Source organism: Prinia subflava, assembly GCF_021018805.1.
Source record: "Prinia subflava isolate CZ2003 ecotype Zambia chromosome W unlocalized genomic scaffold, Cam_Psub_1.2 scaffold_22_NEW, whole genome shotgun sequence".
NCBI classification, from domain to species: Eukaryota; Metazoa; Chordata; class Aves; order Passeriformes; family Cisticolidae; genus Prinia; species Prinia subflava.
Window position 1 is genome coordinate 3,268,936 of NW_026960606.1, and position 22,827 is coordinate 3,291,762.

General features: G+C 47.9%; 1 protein-coding gene across 1 annotated transcript in view; it reads left to right on the plus strand.

Moving 5' to 3' along the window:
• The first annotated feature begins 373 nt into the window (after nucleotides 1-373).
• The window catches only part of LOC134564843 (uncharacterized), a 171,072-nt gene continuing 148,618 nt past the window's right edge, over nucleotides 374-22,827 (plus strand). Inside the window, exon 1 of the mRNA XM_063424064.1 lies at nucleotides 374-2,103. Coding sequence (XP_063280134.1) covers nucleotides 1,260-2,103 — 844 coding nt within the window. The 5' untranslated portion in view covers nucleotides 374-1,259. The remainder of the gene's footprint in view (nucleotides 2,104-22,827) is intronic.

The window sequence follows — 22,827 nt, forward strand, 5'->3', positions numbered from 1 at the left end:
TATTAATAACAGATCAAATCACAGAATTTCGATAAACCCACCACCAGCGGAGAAACTTGACATAGTTTTCCCGGGAAATGCCAAGGGTGAACCGTGAGATACAGAACCTGGCAGTCTGCTATCTCCCCCAACGGTTCACAAATTTGCCCGGTTCGGGGCTTGGTTTTTATACACTTTATTCTGCCCTCGGCAATATTTCCCCATATTTCCCATTGTTTCCCGACCAGCTATACAAATTCGGGAGTTTCCCCAGTCGAGCAGAAAAGAGTTCTTTTCTTAGTTCAAATGTTAATGTCCAATTTCTATGGATCCTTAAGGTCGATAAATGATCGAGATATAGATGATGTCGCTTGATGGTCTGTGAAGGGGACAGCCAAGGTGTGAGTTGCTGGTGCCAGCTTATCTCTGGAGGTCCCCTCCCGGTGCTAGAGAAGGCTGCAAGCTTTCCCGGAAAAGTCTTTTGTTCTTTTCTGAATGGAGGCGCCTGCTGTTTCAGGGTGGTCACTTTCACCATCTGCTGCAAAATCTCTTAAAACATAAACTTTCGCCTGATATCACTTTATACAATTTTATAAATTTCCAATTTATCATAAGAACATGAATTAACCATTCCACGTTTATAACAGTGGTGTTCCCGATGCTCGATGCTCGGATGAGGGTGTTGGCTGATGATCTTGATGACTCTGCCATCCAGGGAGGGGAAGGCTGATTGTTTATCTTAATGTGTCTTCTCCTGATGCTGAGGAGACGGCCGGTTTTCCTGTAAATCCTTTGTCTCCTTTCTGAATGTTAAATTCCAGGGTGATGCCTGCTTTTGTCTTAACAAATTTTCAAGGCAGACTGAAACTTATATTCACATATATACAGTGATTTTCATAGTTTTAATATGTCACAACTTATAAGAACATGAATTAACATCCCATATTTTTTACAAGGGCGAGGAGGGGGGCGGGACAGGCCGCTTTGTAGCACATTTGAGGGACTCTGGCTGCTTTTGGGAATCCCTTCCTGCTCCCCGAGGGGGATGGAGCAGGGGGAGGGAGGGGGTGAGCGCCGTCCCACGCCCCGGGGCAGAGCAGCAGGGCTGGGTAGCAGCCGGCGCGAGCTCTGCGTGTTCCTTGCTGAGGGAACCCGATCCCCCCTTTGCCCCTCGTGCCCCCGGCCGGGGCTCTGCGCTACCGCGACGGCAGCAACAGCCTGTGGGGCTGGGACTGGGCGGCGCCGGGCCCTGCGCCCAGAGCCGCCCCTGCGGTACGGGGATGGGAGAAGCTCCCCAAGCCGGGGGACAGTCCAGCTCCGGCCGTGGGGCATCGTTCTTTTGCCGGAGAGCAGCGGGATGCGTGTTGCCTCCGCTCTCCCCCGTACCGTTTAATGGAGCCCCGGTGCGGGTGATGGGGAGGGGGATACGCGGAGCCGGGGGGGCTGGAGCTGCCCCCTCCAGCCCTCCTCACTGCCGCGAGCGTAAACCTGCCGCCTCTTCTGCAGTGACGGGGACTCGCGTTCTCCTCCTCCTATCCGCAGCTGCAGGTCTGCTGCTCCATCCCATTATTATTAGGGGAGGATGCGAAAAGAGAAAAACCCAAACCAAACACACCCAAACAAACAACCTCTCCCAAGTCACGGTAACCCTCTCCCCCCGGTCGGCGGGACTTGCAGGACCAGCTGCGCTTCCCTGGCCCTGGGGAGGGGAGTTAGAGCCGGGGAGGCGGGGGAAAAATGGGGCCGGGCAGACACAGGGATTATCGCTTTTGTCTCCGGCACGGCGAGCGGCGCAGGGGCTCGGTGCTGCGGCTGCCGGAGCCCCCTGTTCCCCGCTCCGCTCCCGCAGGCACCGCAGCGGCGCCGCCGGGCTCCGAGGTTCCGCGCCGGCGAGCGGGCAGCTCGCCGGCTCCTCGTTCCCCCCCCCTTCCCCTCCCCTTCTCTTGGTGTTATTTCTGCCTTTTCGGCGTAGAGGATCGCCCACACGCACGCACGCTGCCCCCCGCCCGAGGTTTAATTGGGTCCAGCCAGAATTCGCGACGCTCCTGGGGATTTTCCCACTCAAGCTGGGGTCTATGAGTGGGAAGGTGATGAAGCCTAAAGAAGAGAAAGATGCTTGCAAGGGTAAGGCAGACGCAACCGCCCCGATAACCGGCTCGTTCCCCGGCCCGACCGCGGACAGCCCGACCTTACCGGGCCGGGAGGGGGGCACGACTCAGGGGTAGCCCCGGCTCGGGGACCCCGGCACGGGAGGGAGCGGCGTTCGCTGTGCCCGGCGTGCGGGGCTCTGCCCGGCACCCCGGCAGGGCTGCGGAGGCCGCTCATTGCGGCACCGCCGGCATCGCTGTCCCCCCATTCCCCGCTGGGGAGGGGGCAGATCCCGGCCGGGGGTGCTCGGCGCTGCGGCGGCCCCGGCTCCGGCCGCGGAGAGCGGGGCGGGGAGACATCGCCATGGAGACGCGGGGCCGGGACACCCCCGGAGCCGGGAGGACCCTGGCCGGGGCTGGGCATGGGGGGCTTCCCCGGCCCGGTTCGCCCCGGGTCCCGCGGCCCTTGGGGCGTGCAGGGCCAGGCTGCCCGCGCCGGGTGCATGGCCGGGGCTGCGGGGTCCCTCCCGGGGTACACAGATGGCGGTGTCCCCCGTGCCCAATCCCGGCCAGGCTGCGGGGCGGTGCGGGGCTCGGTGTCCCTCGGGGCGGTGATCCCCGGTGCTTCCCGCACACCCGAGGATGGTCTCTGACGCCCGGCTGGGGGCCCGGGGAGGGCTGTGGGCCGGGCCACCCCGAAGGACCAAAAACTACTCTTTATTTGCTAGTTCTAGAAAACGGAGTGGGACACTTGCCTATCGTTTACTTTTTCAGTAGCCTGATGGGCCGAATCAAAAAATTCAACCTTTCTATTCTTGATAAAAATTTTTTTGGTTTCATGATTTTGAAAGTTTATGTTTAACGCTTTGGAGAGCTTTTCATTTTTTTTTTTATGTGAGGTTTTTTTTTTCTCCAGCTATTTTTCCCATTCCTACTATGTTGTCTTATATCCAAAACCTTAGTGTTTGCATCACTTTTTTTTCTCAGCCACACAGTCAACTTCACTACTCAGATGCATTGCAAAACCTTCCTTTTTCCTAGATAAATATGCTTTGCCTTTACATTATATTCTTTGAAGCTGAGTTGGTTTTGATTTTCTTTTATGGTGGCCTTATTCACTATATTGCACTTTAAATAATTAAGCAGTGCAGAACAAAAGATTCTTGCCTTTCTAAAGAATTATTTTGCATGATTTAGAACTTTGTTATAATCGTAAACAAAAAGAAATTGCCATACTTGTGCTATGCTTGCCTTAAAGCTTATTTTTAAAATCAAGCTTACATATTCCATTTTGTGCTACGATTGCAAGTTTTAGTGACATACTTCATGTCTGAAATTGCCTGTGTACAGGCTTTGGCACATTTCAGACCAGTGGGACAAAGGCATTTGTATCTCTGTTAGTGAGTCAATGAGTGATGCCTGAGACATGCGAGGCTGATGTCAGTGCTGACAGGGTACAAGAAGGTGAATATTTTGAGGCTCCCAGGAAAAGCAGTTGGTGCTGATACTCTGCTTCCAGGAGATGCTGCTATGCTCCCTGAGCTCATATAAAAACTTTGTGTTATTACCAAGTACAGAGGCAGTTTTAGATACAGCAGGAGGAGCCGGTACATGTGTGAGGTGGTTTGTGAGTCACGGTTAGCACCTGTGAAGTTGCTTTTAGAAAGGCTCCGGGGATGCTGAGAAGGAGTTCATATTTACTAGTTCATGTATAGGCTGTGTGGTCGTCTTTAGCCTCTTGAGTTGTAGACAAAAATAGGAAATGTTTTTTCCTCTGAACTTCCCGAATTCTCTTTTGGTGACTGCAAGTGTTAGTACTCTTAAATGGGAATGTTTAATTTGGTTGTAGCCTTAGTAAATCCAGGCAGTGACGGGTGAGGTTTTTTGGTTTGATTGGGGCTTTTTTTTAATACCATAAAACAGTAATTTGGCTGGAAAGGATAGGATGCCATTTCTTGCATTTTTCTGCAGCTGTACTGTGGCACTGGAGTCCTCAGAGAAAGCTCTGTGTTTTTGAGTTAATTAACCCCTCTTTCAAAGAACAACATAATCATGTTTTATATACAAGTAGCTTATTGTGGTGATAGTTCACGTACCCCCATTCAGTAAGGTAACATAATGTAGTTTGAATACTTGCTGTAAATGCAGGTGTCCCAGGGTTATGTTTGCCTAATAAATGTGGAATGCTTCTCAGTGAGAGCAGTGTCAGCTTTCCTTACTCCTGAAGCTTTCTTAGGCATTGCAGGGCCATGCATGAGGTGAGACTTTGCTGTAGTTCTCTACAGAATTTGGGGAGGGCCATGTTCATCCCAGATGTAGGAGCTGCGCTGTGTAAGTTGTTGAAAGACACTTTCTTCAATCGGCTTTTGGGGTGATTCCTTTTAGAAAAAAAAAGATTTATACAGAACCTTGAAAGGCCTTGGATTTTGGTGGGAATAAGCACAATCCAGAGCAAATACTTAACTGCTTTGCAGTGGTTGTTTGCAGTTAAATTACCCTTTTGTAAAGTCTGTGGTGGTGTCAGTGGAGTTCTGCAGGTGTTACAGAAGTATCAAAATCTATGTTTAATTAAAGTAGTTGGGGTTTTTTTCACTTCTTTCCTGAAGCCAAAGACGGAAGTAACTGCTTGCTTTAGAGTGTGTTGGTCCCACTTGTAAGTCCTGCCTAGAAAACCCAGTGATGACTGTGTTTTGCTCCATATCTGGTTGCTTTTAAAAGTGGCTGTGGATGTTTGAGAATTAGCTATCCTAATCTTAAAGCTCATGGATTAACAGAATTAAGTCAGGGATGTGCACCTTTACTTTCTGCAAGACGCTGCATTAACTGTGAGTGTGTACCTATAAGATTATGGCAGATTATGGCATTGATTTCCCCTTCCCCCTTTTTTTTCAGACTGCTTGAGAGTTGGGCAGATGCAGGGTGCTGTGAGCCCAGGTATCCTCCCAGCTGCTTCCCAAAGGCAGATGGGCAGTGCTGCTGCTGCTCCAGGGTGGAGGCTGTTTGGGGTAGCCTGCAGCTAGTTCCAGAGAGCAGCCTGTCCCCTCTGGGCTGGGTTTGTCATGGGGCAGGTGTCCATGTCTCTCCTCAAGGTGCCCTGTTTCCAGGGTGGGCAGGAATGTGAGGATTGGAGAAGAACAGCTCAGCATTCCACAGTGGTCACTGATGGTTGGGAGCAGCTCTGTGCTCAGGAGGTGCCCCAGGTGCATTCCCAGCACAGCAGAGCAGTTCCCACCAGGCAGGTTCTTGTCCTACCATGGAGCTGCTGTGCAGAGAGCTTCAGGTGTGCCAGGGCAGGGCACTTTCCCCAAAAGTTTTTGCCTTGCACTTTGGGCACAGTACATTGAGTGTTTCCATCGGTCTTTGGGGTTGTACCAACATAACCTGTTTTGAAAAAAATATTTTTTATCTTTCATTTGGAGGAGACCTGTGGGGCAGTAGGAGAATATTGGGCATTGGAAAGGGAGCTGAGACGTGCTGAAAGCCCTGTGCTTTAGACCTGGGCCTTAGAGAGCTCATGCTGTCTGATATTACAGCCAGGCTCTTTCCAGAGGCTGCTGTGCAATTTGTGTGGCTCCTCCAAGCAAAGTCAAGAGCTGGAGCAGAGAGTCTCAAACTAAATCTGAGGAATGGATTCATCTGCATTTGTTTTTCGTTTTACTAAGGGGATTATGTACTATTGGCTTCCCCATCAAAGCAGATGCAGGGGGATCTTTTCCTGTCACCATGCTGTCACCACAAGGAACTTCAATAGCTTTCGTCCAAAAGTCTGATAACCTCAGTCATAAGCAGGGAGAAAATGCAGACTCTATTTTCTTCTGCAGAAAGCAAAATATGAGCATTTTTGAAGCTGAAAGCTTCTAATCTGAGAAGAGTATATTGAAATAGTGACAGTAACAGTGAAGACTTTGGAAGTACAGGTACTATTCTAATTCAGTGACAGCAGAAAACAAGGCACTTAGAGAAATCACTTGGCAGGAAAAATAGAAGTCAGAATTTTGAGGTATCTATTACTGCTTTTCCTGGCTTTATGGGAATATAGTATAATGCAGCTTATGATTGAAAAGTCTGGAGAAAAGCTGACAAAAATAAAGAAGCTGATCTCAACAGTTACATTTCTATAGTACTGAATCATGAGAAAGTAACTTTCTTCAGGGACTGAAGAGGAGCAGCATGTAAGCTGACCATGTCTTGGTTTGAGTCCACAGAATCAAAATTAGCAGCAAGTGCAGCCCTTGGTGAGAAGGGGGAAGGGAGCACGGTGCTAACTACCTCAAGTGCTGCTTGGCCGGCTGAGGTCACAGGCAGGGCATTTCTTTGTCTTTTTGTCCGAAATTTGTGTGACAGTTCTTTTGCATTTCAGACCAAAAGCCCCACCAAACTTCAGCAGCAGCTGTAGTTTAGGATATGAACTTGAGGATCTGTTCAAGCAGATGTTTGCCAGCAGCAGATTGGGTCTTTTTCTGGTCAGTTGGTGCTATTGACTTACACATCAGAACTTGTTTTTGTATTATAAACATTTAATGACACCAGAGAGTGAGTATTAAACACAATGGTTTTGTTTTGTTCACTTCACACTAGAAATCTCTGTCTCCTGCCTGAGATTGCAGATTTCACTTTGAATAGATGCCTGTATAGCCCACTGGAAAGCAACAGCCAAAATCTGGGCCATGACCCATCCCATCCTGGATATTAATGCTGCAGGTCACAATAGATACTCAGTGCTTGGCTGAGGTTCTGATCCATTCAAAACTCCCATTGACAGCAGTGGGAGTTCTCTGTGTCTGCCTGTGGCATTGCCTCTGATTAGTGGGTGGTTGTTAATGTGCCCATGCTTGGAATATTTACAGTAACTACCTCCTGTTATGACTCATTATCTGGGACTGGCTTTGGTACCACAAACAACAGTAACTCTTTATAAAAGAAACATCCTTCTGTCTCAATCCCGAGACAGTGGCCCCTCACATATGTTGATAAAATGTCAGCAACTAAAAAGTGGAAGCAGTCTTGACATCAAATTGCCAGCACATTCGTGCTGATGCTCTTTAATGATTTTCAGTGTTGAGGAAATCCACAGCAAGGCAGGATTTTCGGGGACACGCTCCACACTCTGGGGTTTGTTGCAGTGTTGGTTCTTGTGTGGCTGCTGTCCATGCCAAGAACTCGTGTTGTACAGAAGGTAGTTAAAGTCATCTTTTTTTTGCTTCTAGAGGAAAACTAAATGATAGTTGTGTTATAAATGCCAATACGATATTCCAATTAAAATAATAATTTGGTTTATTAATAAAGATCGAATTACAGAATTTTGATAAACCCACCAACAGCGGAGACACTTGACAGGGTTTTTCCCGGGAAAATGCCAAGGGTGAACCGTGAGATACAGAACCTGGCAGTCTGCTATCTCCCCCAATGGTTCACAAATTTGCGGTTCGGGCTTGGTTTTTATACACTTTATTCTGCCCTCGGCAATATATTTCCCTTTGTTTCCCGACTAGCTATACAAATTCAGGAGTTTCCCCGACCAGGCTGAAAAGAGTTCTTTTCTCAGTTCATATGTTAATGTCCAATTTCTATAGATCCTTATGGTTGATGAATGATCGAGATATGGATGATATTGCTTGATGGTCTGTGAGGGTGTCAACCAAGGTGTGAGTTGCTGGGCCACCTTATCTTGATGTGTCTCCTCCCGGTACTTGAGAAGGCTGCAGGCTTTCCCGTAAATCCTTTGTTCTTTTCTGAATGGTGGCGCCTGCTTTTTCAGGGTTGTTAGTTTCACCATCTGCTACAAGGTCTCCTAAAACATATACTTTACCCAATACACATTTATACAATTTTATAGTTTTTCAATTTATCATAAGAACATGAATTAATCATTTCACATTTTTCACAGTTGCTTCTTGGCAGATGCCAAATCTCATCTTCAAAGGAAAAATTCCCAAGCAGATGAAGCCTGGAGGATGAGTAGCCCCACAGAGCATTGCAGGACCCTGCAAAGGGAGGAGCACCAGCAGATGCATAAGAATTTGCATGGCTTAGGCTTCTGGCAGCTCTGGTCTGTGGCCACCCACAGTACACTGGAGACTTGTCATTAATTGTATTTGTGCTGTTTACTGTGATTTCCTGCAAGGCACTGGTCTTACCCTATGCTTTTGGAAATTGAGTGCTGCAGGGTAGCCTTGGGTCAATGAATGTTCATTTTCTGCTTCTGTTCCTCGTTGTATGTTAGTGCTGTAGTGTGTTGAAGACATGGCTCCAGAGTTGTATGAGCCACTTCCTTAGGAGACAAGACAGGGCAACTCCTGTTCCTCAATCCCCTGCAAGGAATGAATCCATGCTTTTATAAAATCCTCTGTAAATCTGGAGGTGTCCTGTGTACAAACAAAACATTTTTAACTCTAAGAGGAGAGGCTTCACATCCTAGACAACCTATAGCTGAGCATTTTCAGATCAGGATTTTTGTGTTGATGTATATTGGAGAGGAACTGCCCTGTTGGTGGCTGGATGTTCTTACAGATTCCATGGTTTCAGATCTCTGGGACTGAAGGTTTCTTAGCCACTCTTATCCCTCTTAGCTGAGCCTGGCTCTAGGGCTTGTGTAGCCCAAACTGTTTTTCTTTCCTCAACTATGTCATTTGACCTAACAAAATTCCCTTCTTTTCCCAAAGTATGTCTTGGTCAAGCTTACATGAAAATGCATGTTAAAAACCAAAATGAGATAACTATGTTATATATGTTATTTACAATAATTCTTTAAATTTTGTATGTGGTATCTTGGGTAAAGGGTTTCCTTGAATTGGCTGGTCTGATTTTGTGCTCAATATCTGTATTGTGTTGCTGAGCGAGATGAAAGTGAAAATAATTTGAATTGCACTCACAGGCAGTTAACAATTCAGTTCTTTTCATGAAGAGCATGTAAAGTGAGACTGTTCTCTACTTAATTAGTTTTGTGAGAGTGATGTATAAGGCAAGGTCAGTGCTAAAGGAAGAAACGGCTGGCATGGATTGAACACTGCTTACATTGTTTGAATAATTTGAGCATCACTGTGAGGGGGGAGGGAGCAGAGGACAGAAATGAAGTGGGAAGAAGAGATATTCCTGAATATCAATTGAATTGCCATTGATCTGGGCTGCATTACATGTACACAGTTCAAGATTGACTAAATCTGAATTAGTGGTGCTTTGTTACCTGTGACACTGGTTGTGCTTGTAGCTGAAATGAAGGTGTATTTATAGAGATCACTCTGTTTTGTGGCCCAGGGAATCTCTAGATGCTTTTCAAAAGCTGAGGCTTGACATAATTGATATAAGGCTCTCTTGGTTGCTTTAAGAATAAATTGTTTAACAAGTGCTTGATATCTTTATACATGTGCTTTTAGTTACCACCCAATTTAGGGTGAACTTCTCCTGTGTTAGTGGGATCAGATCAGAGGTGGGCATCATGTAAACCTCCTCTGACCTGAGTGTTCTGCAGGCATTTGCTTTGGGTGTCACTTTGTAAGGTGACAGCTCTGTTCAGCACAGAGCATGCAGCAGCAGTGCTGAACTGCTCTGGTAGGTTTCTATATCCCTGTTCCTGTGGGCTGTGGCAGCTGGGACTGACATCCTGGAGGTGGGATTTCATCAGCAGCAGTCCAGTACCCATCTGATTATGCTTCTGATCTTCTCCTTCCTCCATCCCCTGAAAACATACTGAGGTGTTTGCTGCCAGGATTGGTGAGGCCTTTGTGGAACCTTCTGGAACCACCTGGGATGTGCTGGAAGCCTCTTAGGGCTTTGACAAACATGTAAATCCTTCCTGTGTTCTTCTAAGTGCCTCATAAGCCATAGGGACTGACTTTAGATCAGCCTGATGTACTGGAGGGTGCAGCTAAAAGGGAATGAGCACCTTGCCAGGCTTTCCTGCAGAGAAAAGGTCCTCCCTTACCCCTAAACAGGTGATGGGTGTGTGGACACGGCTCACACAGCATGTCTGCTGCCCGAGTGAGCTTGTGTGCATGAGGAGTGGCAAGAGAACCAGCCTCTGCCAAGGACCCAGCCTTCTAGTTCATCTCTTCATGGTATTTTTAGAGTTGTAATAATTTCTTGCTCTTGTTTTTCCTCCCCAGAAAAAATGATACCTTGGCTCAAGCAGCATGTCAACTATTGGGAATTGATGAGTTTGTGATCCTGAATCTGAAGTGAGGGCAGATATTGCTCACTGTGAGCTCTCCCCTTTCAGGCACAGAGGAAGACCTGATGAAAGCAGTGTTGCTGAATCCTATTTTTAGCTTATGTCCTATGGTGGTGTTTTTATTGTTTTTGTTTGATCATTTGGGTTTTTTTTCAGATTTGGACTGCCTCTGTCAGGGGTCACAGTCTGTCAGAACAACTTTGTTGTGTGTTTATCCTGTTGGTGTTGCTTGGTGGCCCAGCCCTGACTTGGTGCCCCATGGCTGATGTACCCTGACATGCTGTTGGTGTGACTGGCACTCTGCTGTTGCAAAGTCCCTTGTATGATCACCACGTTGCCTTGGGCAGATTAATGTCTTGGTGTTGCTGTCTGTTGTACATGGCCCACCTTCAGAGAGCTGTTTGCTCCCATGCAGCTGTGTCCTGCCCTGGTGCAGCACCTGGCTGCATTTACCCTGTGCTGCCAATTGCTGCAGCCACCCCACAGAGCACTGGCCACCACCCAGGAGCTGTGGAGGGACACAGGACAGGCCACTCTCCCCACTCAGCACTCTCTAGGGCTGCTAGGATGGCTTCACCTCTGCAGGCTGACTTGACTCGCCTGCCCCTCCAGCAGCCTCTGTGCTCGTGTGGGACTGCACAGAGCAGCTTCCCAGCTGCCATGGTGTCCTGTCCCAGGAATCCATCAGTAACCACAGCACAGCCTCCTCCCTTTGCTGGTAACTCATGGTGGTACCATCATTACGTGCTGGTTCTTCTTGGGCACCAGTCACCATCAATACTCCAGCCTCTTGCAAATACTGCTGCTGTCACTACACCCTGTTGTCCTGGATGAAGCCAGCTGGAGTGATTCTCTAATGTAGAGGGCATACAGATACATCCCATGGCTTGGTGTGCCAGTTACCAGTCCAGTGGGTTATTTCTGTTGAGTTTGGTGTTGATGATCCCAGCCTTCCCTCTCTGCTTGGTCAGGTGACAAGACTTGCTGTCCATGAAACATCCATAGTGGTCTGCATGGTGCTTTTGTCACCTGCTCATTGAAAGCATTTTTTTGGGGGAAAGTTTGGTTTAAACTGCTTGTTAAAAATATTCTTTATTGACTATGTGTCTGTGCACCATTTTTGGATTTTGTTTTTTTTTTTTTGCTTCTCTTCAAGTTTTCCTCTTTGCTTCCTGGTTTTATTCTTGCCCTGGGCCAAGCTTGCTGTCAGATAAGTGCAGGAAGTTGATGCAAATCCTGTGCCCGTGGTGTGGACCAAGCTCTCATCTTTGCCTCTGTTATTATTAATGCCTTCTTTCATCTCCTCAAGCTCCTTCCCTTGTCGCACTGACAGCTAAATTGGAAACCAACTGCAACTGCTCTAGCGGCGTTTTGCCCAAGGTGCCAACAATCAACTAAAACTGACTCAGATCATGATTTCAATTGGTTTGATTTTTGCCAGTGGCTTTAGAAAGAAAGCAAGCTATTTTAGTCCTTCTTCATCCTTGGTCAATTTTATTAATCTGGCTGTGGTTTTACAAACCCGAAAGACTTTGGGGAGAGGTGGATGTTGGGGAGTGCAGCTTGCCCTGCAGTGCTGATGCACCAGTGGTATTGGGTTTCTAGTGGGCACCAATAATGTGGTGTGGACATGCAGAAAGCCACCAGTTTGAGGGGACATGACACCTACTGATTACTGTAAGGCAGTGTTTTTCATGTAGGAGTGGAGGCATTTGAATGCCAGTTTTTCACTTAGGTTTCAGTTGTTCTAGCTGTGATATTTTTCTCCTTGGACTGCTGGTCCTCGCTTTTAGAACCAATGGAGGATAATTCAGAGCCTGTAAGTGCAGAGATGAGTGATGACACGTGTTTGTGCTGTTCTACTGTGAGACAGGAGCAGTTTACCTTCATTTTGAATGCTTTGATTCTTTGGCAAACACCAGAGGTGTTGAAATGACTCACACCTGCGCACAATGAATGATGCATGCACACAGGTTTAATGTCTGAAGGCATTTTTATGGGGGTGCCTCCAGGCACACTGGTTAAAGAGCCTCCACTCCTGCACACACATCCCTGCACTGAAAGGACAGATACACTTCTCTGAGGGTCCATGCAGCTTCCTTCAGCCTCTTACCACTTCCTGCCTCCCCAGCTGCAGTTCACTGCTCTCTTGGCTGAGCTGAGGGAACAAATTATGAATAACTTGAATGCCAGTGAGAATTGTTTGAGTATCAAAACTACATCCTGAATATAATATGTTGAATTAAAAATATGCAAGAAGCTTTTTCTTTCTGTTTATAAGCTCCTATTGTGTGCAAACTTTGGCTCAACATGATTGATGACTTGAGTGTCCCTTCAGTTGGAGGCTGGGTTTGTTGAACTGCGGTGATTTAAGCTTGTATGAAATGTGATCAACTGTTGTTGTTTAACTTTTCGGGGGGCTCCCGGGGAGGGTCCCCCGGGAGACCCCCGGGTCCTTGGGTCGTGGGGTTCCAGTGCTGGCAGGCAAAGAGACTTCAGACGCCGGTGGGGTGCTGATGAGATGAGGGTTTATTCAGTCCCACTCCAGGCAGGGAGCATGGTCCTGCGGGAGTGGGGGAAGGGAAGGGGAGAGGGGGAAGGGGGGAGAGGGAAGGGGAGTGTCCGGAGGCCTCCAGGGGAAGAAGGGCAAAGAGGGCGAACCCCCTTGCGTTAGCATTCTTATCACAGAGGTTCAAAAGGGGCGCAGTAACATTCTCTAGCCAATCAGGTTACAGATAACTTGATACTGCAGGGAGTGTACAGACTTGGGATAAACCATACATTTTCCAGGGGTGAGCTAGAACAAACCATTTCCATAAAATGCAATCCCACAATCAACAACAAAGTCAATTCAGACTCTGGTTAATTTGAAATTTATGCCATTTTCCATGAGACATATTTGTTCAATTACATTACCTGCTAATTGTATTTCTGAGCAATTTCTTGCAGAGACCTATAACTGTGTGTTCTTGATATGAAAGCTGCATTATTCTCTCAAGGAGATAATCAGTTAGTGATGTACTGGGCTCAGCTCATGCTGTCTGCTCCTTGCCTCTGGCAAAACCTGAATTTTAGTAGTAGAGGAGAACTTTTTTGTCTGTTATCTCCTTTATGACAGAGGTGTTTACTGGAAGGCTTTTCCTTGCAAATAGATGAATTAGTTGTGATTATTTTTTCCCTACCCTAAGTTATTTAAAAAACATAATTTATCATGAAATTTTTTGTGCTATTTAAAAACCACCAAACTGAAATGCAGTTCATTGTTAGAAGGCTCTTCTGAATCAGAAAACCATGTCTCTTAAAAATATATGACTTTGAAACACAAATCCTGCTGACTGATGCTGGACTTTGGAGGTAGAGGTGGTGGAGTTTATGCTTTCCTGGCATGTGCAGAGCATCTTCTCTCCCAGCCTCATCAGGAAAGGCAGCTTTTGGAGGGAGTACAAGTCCTTTCCAGAAGTGGTGCTGAGGCCAAAGAAGGCTCTTGACTTCTCGTGATATTAATGGGCTGAAATGGAAAATGGGAAGCCTTGACAGGGTTTGTGAGTTGGCATAAAATTCAGCCCAGCCTTTAAATAATGGTTTGGCACCACAAAATGCCGATGGCACTGAGGCTCCTGGGGCATGGTAGGCAGTACCCACTCCTCCAATAAAAGATTTTTTTCTTTTTCCTGCATCAATATTTATGAATTTTCCCCTGCCACTCTTCAGGCAGCAGTGACTCAGTTTTAGGGTTCTGGGTATTTATGGGAGATGGGAGTGAGGATAAAAATTAGGGTATGAATGTGGTCTTCAGGGCCCTTCACAGATCGATTGCTGTGGATCCTCTGTGGGTGTTGTGTGTGCTGGGTAATTTTATTGACCATCTTAATCACCAGGGGTTTGGGAACTGTCTGAAAAAGGACAGTGGGTGACAGTGAAGGGTTCTCTGTGGCCACAGCCTGGTCCAGTTTGAGCTGGTCCTGCCATCCCCCACCTAAGGTTGTGTGCCCAGTGTGTCTGGCCAGGGGCTTCAGTACTGGTCTGTGGTCCATCCTTGCTCCAGGTTCATGGGCTTCTTAAGGGGGAGCTGGCTAAACAGGCAGTAGTGCACTGTGGTTATGGAGAAATTATTTATAATCATGTCTCATCTGAAGTAATAACCCACCCCCTCTAATAAACGGTACATAACCTATCAGAAATGACATTTTAGAGAATACTTATTGTTATGGGTTAACACAGTTTGATTTTTAGTTAAAGAAGAATATAGACTATTGCCTGGTTAGGACCTTAGATTTCTTTAGAAAAGACAATGACTTATCAAGGGCCAGTTCTTGACTATTGGCATGTTGTCACCATGAGTTTTCCTAGTTTTCTAAGCATTCATATTAAAGTAGAAGTTCTCACTTCTCACGCTTTGTTCATATAAACAAGACTTTTTTTTTTTGTAAATACTGTCATTGTTTTTGCATTCTCCTTGAGAAGAGGAGAGTGTTGATTGACAGTCCTTTTGACCAATGTGGTTGAGAGGTGGGAATTCCACCCTCCAATCCATGGTCACCTTTCTAAAAGTATATAATAGGATGAAATAAACAAATCAGGGCTTTCCGCCCCTGCTCATCTTTCTCTCCAATTTTCAAGTGTCCATGTGGTCATTTCAGTGTGGCAAACAGCGACATCTGGTGCCCAACTGGTCATACTGCAAGCTCTGGGACGAGAGCTGACTAGCTGTCCTAGTTTAGGACAAAATTCCACAACTCCCTCCCCCACCACCGGGTTCGGGAGGAATTTCCTCAGAGGAGAAGGTGGAACAAACTTGTTTATTGAGAAACAATGAAAATAACACTCCCCAACACAAGGAAAACAGTCTGAGATGACAAGAAATGTTTTCACCAGTCCAAGAGAGGGTGAGCAGTCTTGCTGGGGAGGGTGCCAAAGCTTCTTTCAGGTGCAGACTCCGGAGGGTGTTCCCTTGATGTTCCCGAATCAGGGCCCGAAGCAGGTCCGATGTCTTCAGGGAAGGGAGGAAGGAAAGAAGGGGAAACACAAAAGCAGAAAAAGATGGCAAAAAAGCAAGCAAAAAGCAGAAAGCAAAGAGCAAAGCCAGCAAAAGCAGCCTAAAGCTAGCAGCAAGCCAGAAGCAAGCAGCCGGGGGAGGGGCTCAGCCACAGACAAAACAAACTGGGCACACGGGAACAGGGGAAAAAAAAAGAAAAAAAAAAGACAAAAAAAACCCAAAAAACCAACCACGATTTGGGATACAAAGCATGAAAATGTCCTGTCACCCCAGGACACTAGCGTTGAAGAAAAAAAAAAAAAAAAAGAAGAAAAACAGAGGAAAAAAAAGAAAAAGTTTCCACTGCTGCAGGATGAAACCCACGATTTCTTCAGGCGATCGGCTTGTGCTAGAACTCCTTCAATCTTTCATGATATGTCATGGAGCTACGTTGCCCAGGGAACACGTGAGAGAATTGTATCTCTGGGGAAAAGACCACGGGATTTTTTATAGTGCTGAAAAGGCGCTGTCAGTGGCCCTTTGGGAAACTGTGGGAAAAAGTTTATTTGCATCCGTTTTTGACAGAAATCTGACTGTGGCCATGCTGTTGGGGTCTTGCGGAAAAATATTTCTGCTCTTTCGCGAGATTGTCCAAGACTCAGATTCTGGAATTTTGATTGAGAAAGACAACTCTTTGACACGGCTGGTAAAGTCCCTGGCTAGCTCTGCTTCCCCGGCTGTCTTGCACGTGACCGGGATGCCGTGGCTTTGCTGACGGCGCGGTCCCTCAGCCCTCTCACTGTGGTGGTTATCCGAAGCAGTTTATTTTGTCTGGGTTTTTTCTGCCCCACGGCGATTGGGCACCAGCTGACACGGCCGGTAGAAATCCCAGCTAGCTCTGTCTCCCGGCTGTGCCAAGAGCCGTTCCCAAATCTCCCAGCAGGTTCAGGTAACGGTGCAGAACAAGGCAGTTCTTCTATGGCAACAGGTGTTACGGTGCCTAGACTTCAGAGCAAGAACTAGAGAAGACTCCTTTTCATACAATTTCTCAGAGACCTTTATTCCCCAAGAGGGGGGTATGAAAAGGAGCAAAGAACAAAGCCCGTGCTCGCTTTTAAACCCAAGGAGTGGGGGAGTGTGGAACAAGCAGGTGATTGATCCCAGGACAGATGGACAGGGGTTTTTTCCATAACATAGGGCAGGGTCAGGAGAGACATGGACAGCTGACTGAAGGTTTTAGGAAGAGGGCAGGGGTAGGGGAGGTAGACAAAGAGGGGGACATGCCTGGGCAGCACCCGACCCATAGAGCAGGGGGAAACAGGGAGGAACCATTGAAATACAGGACTCCAAACAGCTTAACCAAAACCCACCACCACAACTCTCAGTGTGATGCTGAGAGCAGGGCAGGCTCCCCTGCAGGCTGTGTCCTTGTGGACGATGACCTGTCTGAAATGGGGTCCGAGCCATGGCGGGGGGTCTGTACCCCTGTGTCAGGGGTTGCGAGTGGCTAGCGCGAATGTTGGGAGGGGTACAGGGTTTTTCCCGGTCCCTCTCCTGGGGCACCGTGCGCCAGGGCGGCTGATGCACTGCGGGGGGAGAGAGTCACGTATCCCGTGCTGGACCTGGGATTGGCAGTGCCTGTTGCACAGGTGCTGGATTCCAGCAACGCCCCCCCCAGCCCTGGGGTGGGGACGGAGGTGCCTCCTGCGCCTGCGCCATTGGCAGACGTGCCAGCAGGTGGGGTCTCTGCCGACCCACCGGCAAGCCCGGCCCCTGTGGAGGCAGGGCTGCCCTGCCCTGCCCCATGCGGTCTGCATCATTCAGAGCAGCCCTGCAGTGGCGAGGCCGTCCCATCCCGCTCCATGCAGTCTGTGTCATCTGAGCAGCCCCGCAGCCTGCCCCCTGCCTGTGCGGCCCTGGCCCCCGCAAGCCGAGCAGGGGCTGAGCAGCGCAGCTGATCTGCTGCCACTCCCTTCCCCCGCTTGGCCCCTGCAGGCTGTGCCAGGAGCGGGCAGGGCTGGATCGCTGTCGGTTTTGCACGCTTGCCTTGCACTGGACTGGAATGCATTTTCTGGCCCCGCACCGCAGCCGGGTCTGGCCGATGCTGCTGTGGAGCCGCTGTCTGAAGGGCCGTCTGTGCTGGGGCCAGTCCCGGGAGATGTGGGCGTGGTCTCGCAACGGTCATTTTCGACTATTGCAAAGTGCACACTTGTGCAGTGGTTCCCACACCCACCTCCCCTGTCGCATTCTTCGAGAAAATTCATATTGCTCAGCTTGTGTTTTTAAGTTTTCTGTCCTCTGGTTCAAGGATAGGTGTCGTGAAGGCGGCTGCTTCAAATCTGCTGAGCTGCCTCAAGTGCACTGGACTGTGATCCTGCCTGATCCTGAAACGTTGTGTACTCTGTGCCACCCCGGTGCCACCCCATCAGAGATACCTCTTCGAGATCTGATTGACACGGGCACGGATTTGACCATCCTCTTCTTTTATGCATGGCCTCCAGAGTAGCCTCTGAATCTTGTGGAGCCGCCTTGTCTCAGGACTGGGTGGAACAGCACGATGCTGTGGGAGCCAGCAGGCTGTGTTAATTGTGGACTCAGAGGAACTGTTTGCGATGGTTCAGCTTTATGTTACTGTAGCCACTGTGACCTTTGTGGGGGGAATGTGCAGGCAGTTTGGGGGGTGCAGATTGGGACAGAACTTTGATTTGAGCAATTTTTTTTTCTTGGAATGCTCCTGCCTTTGCATCACACAGAGATTTGGAAAATGAAGGTTGTCTGGTCAAACCATTAATGAACGTGCTCAGGGTACTTTTGAGCAAGTTCCTGCAAGGGGATTCAGGGTGAAACCCTGCACAGCAAACGCAGAATCGGGCCAACAATCAACCTGCAAACCATGACTAAACTGAAGGTTGTTGAACTTTATACAGTTTCTTTCTTTTTTTTTTCTGTTAGTAAAATTGTTCAATTTTCTTTTTTTGTTTTCTTTTTTGAAGTAAAAAGGGTGAGATGTCACCACGAGTTTTCCTAGTTTTCTGAGCATTCATATTAAAGTAGAAGTTCTCACTTCTCACGCTTTGTTCATATAAACAAGACTTTTTTTTTTTGTAAATACTGTCATTGTTTTTGCATTCTCCTTGAGAAGAGGAGAGTGTTGATTGACAGTCCTTTTGACCAATGTGGTTGAGAGGTGGGAATTCCACCCTCCAATCCATGGTCACCTTTCTAAAAGTATATAATAGGATGAAATAAACAAATCAGGGCTTTCCGCCCCTGCTCTTTCTTTCTCTCAAGTTCCGTGTCCGTGTAGTCATTTCAGCGTGGCAAACAGCGACAGCATGTGGTTTGACTACTGAGAAAACAGAATGCGACTTTTGGTAATACTCTTATAAAACTGAGGCTTTGTTTGACCCCTCATTCTCTTTTCTCACGGTGAGCCACCAGGTAACATCGTGGGCAGCAGCGGGGCCTGACTTAGGCCTGCTGTGCCTTGGGCGGCCGGGCCGGGCCTGGCCGGGTCTCCAGTAGCCGCTGCCGTGGGGAGTGGCCCGGCCGGCTGAGCCCCTTTTCTCCCCGGCTGCCGGCGGGGGAGACGGGAGGCTCTGGCTCGGCAGGGCTGGCCGTGTGCTGGAGGCTGTGGCAGAGGGGGCCAGGCCATGGCCGGGCCCGGTAGCAGCTGGCAGCAAGGAAAGGGAGCTTGCAGACTCTGATGGCAGCCCTGAGCCGAGCTATCTTAGATCAGATCGAGGGGTGGAAAAGAAAGCATCCACATTCCTCTTCTACCCGCATGGCTTTGACATCTTTGCAGCTGCCACACATGGTGAGACCACATGACCACTGCAGGCCTGGGCAAGTTTTAACTCTTTCCTGCCAGCAAATGGAACTCCCAGAGCACTGGCCCTTCCTGAAGTGAGAACAAAGTGATTGAACTAAAAAGAGACATAGCATAAAGCTGAAGTTGGTGAATGACATGGCCAGTAGAACCCCAGCTAGCTCTGATTCCCGGCTGTGCCAAGGGCTGTTCCCAAATCTGCCAGCAGATGCAGGTAACGGAGCACAACAAGTCTGTTCTACAGCAACAGGTGTTGCCGTGTCTAGGCTGCAGAGGAAGGACTAGAGAAGACTCTTCTGTACGAATTTCAGAGACATTTATTCCCTAAGACGGAAAGACGAAAAAGAGCAGGAGACAAAGCCCTCACCTTCTTTTAAAACCGAGGGGTGGGGGGTGTGGAACAAGCAGGTGATTGGCCCCAGGACAGATGGACAGGGGTTTTTCCATAACATAGGGCAGGATCAGGGGAAAGATGGACAGCTGACCGAAGCTTCTAGGAACAGGGCTGGGATAGGAGAGGTAGACAAAGAGACAAAGGGGGAGGCATGCCTGGTGTTGCATTTCTGTGAAATGGTATGCTCTGTGTCACCCCTCGAAAGTGTATGTTTTATTCCAATTTTGTAATCTACCCCTGAAGTATCATGTATCTGCAATCCCATTGGCCCAAGTCCTTTTCCGCACCCATTTTGAATCTCCCTCTTAAGCTGTGCAGGGAGACGAGAAGCTCTCTTGCTCTGGCTCTCTGCCTCTTGCTGCTGCTTGCTTGCTCCCCCTCTCCCTCTTTCCCCCTCCCTTCCCCTTTCCCTCCTCCCTTTTTCCCTCAGAAACCATGCTGCTCCCCAGAGTGAGACCCCTAATAAATCCTCCTCTAACTAGCACCCCCAGAAGCCGTGTGAAATCTCATTGCCTGCCTACTGCCACCAATGAACTCACAGCATAGGGGGCCCCTGGGGGACACTGCCCGGGAGACCCCCAAAATGTACTGCAACACTTGGACAGCACCTGACCCATTGGGTGGGGGGAAACAGGGAAGAACCACTGGGATATAGAACTCAAAACAGCTTAACCAAAACCCACCACCACAATTCCTCCCTTTTTGTTTAATTTGAAACAAAAGGAGAGAGAGAACTAACTCAAGCTCCTGTCTGTGGCTCTTCCCACCATCTTTCAACAGCAGCCACAGTGAATTTGGAAGGAGCCAATTTTTTGGCTCTTTTAGCTAGAAATCCCTTTGGCACTTTAAAGGTTAGGGAAATCAAAAGGATAATGAGAAAAACTATTAAAATATCTTTTACAACTGATGACATCAACCCTGGCAACCCCCAGTCTCTAAAGATGTCTTTCAGCCAGTCTCCTCATTCTTGCTTAATTTCTTCAATCATGTTCTTCATTTCTTGGAGGGAATCAAAGATGCTCTGGCCTTGGCTGGATAAATTGAGGCAAGGCATCACTTTGAAGTCATCATGTTCTTGTTCATGCTCTGCTGACAACATTAGCAGGAACAAAAACCACAGGAGTTCTGGCTTTATTCTGGGGAATAGGAGGATGTCTAAAAACAACATACACATATAAGTAAGAAAACAACATTTAACACTCATGAGAAGAAGCCATTAAATACTCTGGATCAGGGAAAACACATGATTTGGGTTCCCTACTTCTTTTGCATCGTTTTCGAGAGGAAACAATGGCTACATCATTGGGTAGGGAAGGTGAAGGTGGGTCTGATTTTAGGGTGTCTTTTTCTTTAGGTGGAACATAAGATTTGACCGATTTTTGCGGGACCCATTTCAAACCTGAGGGGATGGACATGCAGGCATATCCTTGACCCCAAGTGACTAAATCAAAGGGCCCCTGGACCTTCCAGGTCTCTGGGTCTTTTACCAGGACCAGTGACCTCTCTTCAAACTTCAACCCCTGACTCTGATTGAAATGCCTGACAACAGGAGGGCTGAGATTTTCAAATGAACAGTTGTGAAAGTTCATTGTAAAAAGAGCTTTACAAAGTCGTTGGTGTGGAGTGTTGATTTTGACATCTCCTCTCTGTTGTTCTAGGGTTTTCTTGAGAGTGTGATGGGTTCTTTCTATTACTGCCCGGCCGGTGGGGGAGTAAGGGATACCCTTGCGATGTTCAACCCCCCACTCTTGAAGGAAATTACCGAACTCCTTGGAGGCATAAGTCAGACCATTATCAGTTTTGATTGTTTTGGGGATCCCCAACGTGGAGAAGGCCTGCACAAGGTGTTTCTGTGCATCTGTGGTCTTCTCCCCTGTGTGGGCTGAGGCATAAATTGCACCAGAAAAGGTATCAACTGAAACTTGGACGTATTTAAACTTTCCAAACTGGGGTGTGTGGGTGACATCTGTTTGCCACACCTCACAACTGCCAAGCCCTCTCGGATTAACTCCTGAACCTAACGATGGCAGGGAGAACTTTTGGTAGTTCGGACAGGTATCTATGATTGCTTTGGCTTGATCTCGCCTTAGACGGCATTGGTGGATCAGACCTGGAACATTTTCATGGAACTGTTGATGGCTTAACTTGGCTTGTTGGAAGATGTTAGGAAGGCCAACTAGCTGCACAGGAGCGTCTAGGGCATCTGCTCTGCGGTTGTCCTCTGCGATGAAACCTGGAAGATCTGTGTGTGATCTTACATGCATTATGTAATACGGTTGCTCTTGGTGGGAGACTAGATGGATTAGTTTTGAGAGCAAGTTAAAAATGCTGGATTTGAAACTTCTTTGAGAACGGCATTTTCAGCTCTTGACACTCCCCCTGCTACATAGGCTGAATCAGTAACAATGTTTACTGGTTCTGAGAACCTCTCAAAGACCCTGACTACTGCGGCCAACTCAGCAACTTGAGGGGAACCCTTGACTATCTCTACATCTGTTTCCCACTGCTGAGTCTGAGGATCTTTCCAAGTCATTACAGACTTGTGGGACTTTCTGGACATGTCTGTGAAAATTGTCAAGGCTTTGAGAGGTTTGCAAATTTGCTTTTCTTTTGGGATCAAATTAAATTCAGAGCTGAACAATTTGTGGCCAGGACAATGAATTGAAATTTTCCCTGGGTAGCTGTCTAGAGCAAACTGTAACATTTCATTTTCACAGAGCAATTGCTCCAAAGCCTCATTTGTGAACCTTCCAGTTGACAATTTAATTGGTATATGAATGCATGTAAACTTACACCCCGCTAGCAGTCGCATTTTGAGCTTAGCTTTTCTGGTCAGCTGGGCCATCAACTCTTGTGGTTTGGTGATACTTTTGGACATTTGGTAACCAAGGAACACCCACTCTGTGATCAAGAGATGGTCTTTCTGGTCTTTGTCCCACTGAAAAATGAGCCCATAGAGGTGTGGCAATTTTCCCAGAATGATGAAATTGAATGGGATGTCTGGCCAGCAATGATGGGCTTGCTGGCTTGACATTACTGACTGTACCTTCTCTAATGCTTGCAGGGCCTCCTGCGTCAGAGCCCTCAGAGAATCTAGCTCTTCTCCCCCCTTTAACAAATTGAAGAGGGGGGCTAAGTCCTCTGTAGTGAGGCCTGGCAAGGGCCTGACCCAATTCAAGGACCCACACAGCTGTTGGAGGTCTCTCAAAGTCTTAGGCCTCTCACTGATCACCAGCTTTTGGGTGTTATTGTTCGGTTGGCAATCTCAAGCCCTAAGTGTAGGAGGATAGCTTATATCATAAAGTAGAGCTATTCACACCTGGGCCTCAACCCAGGCCTCAGACCAGGCCTCAGGCCTGGTCTAACAGGCCTCAGTACGTTCAGCATACGTAGTAG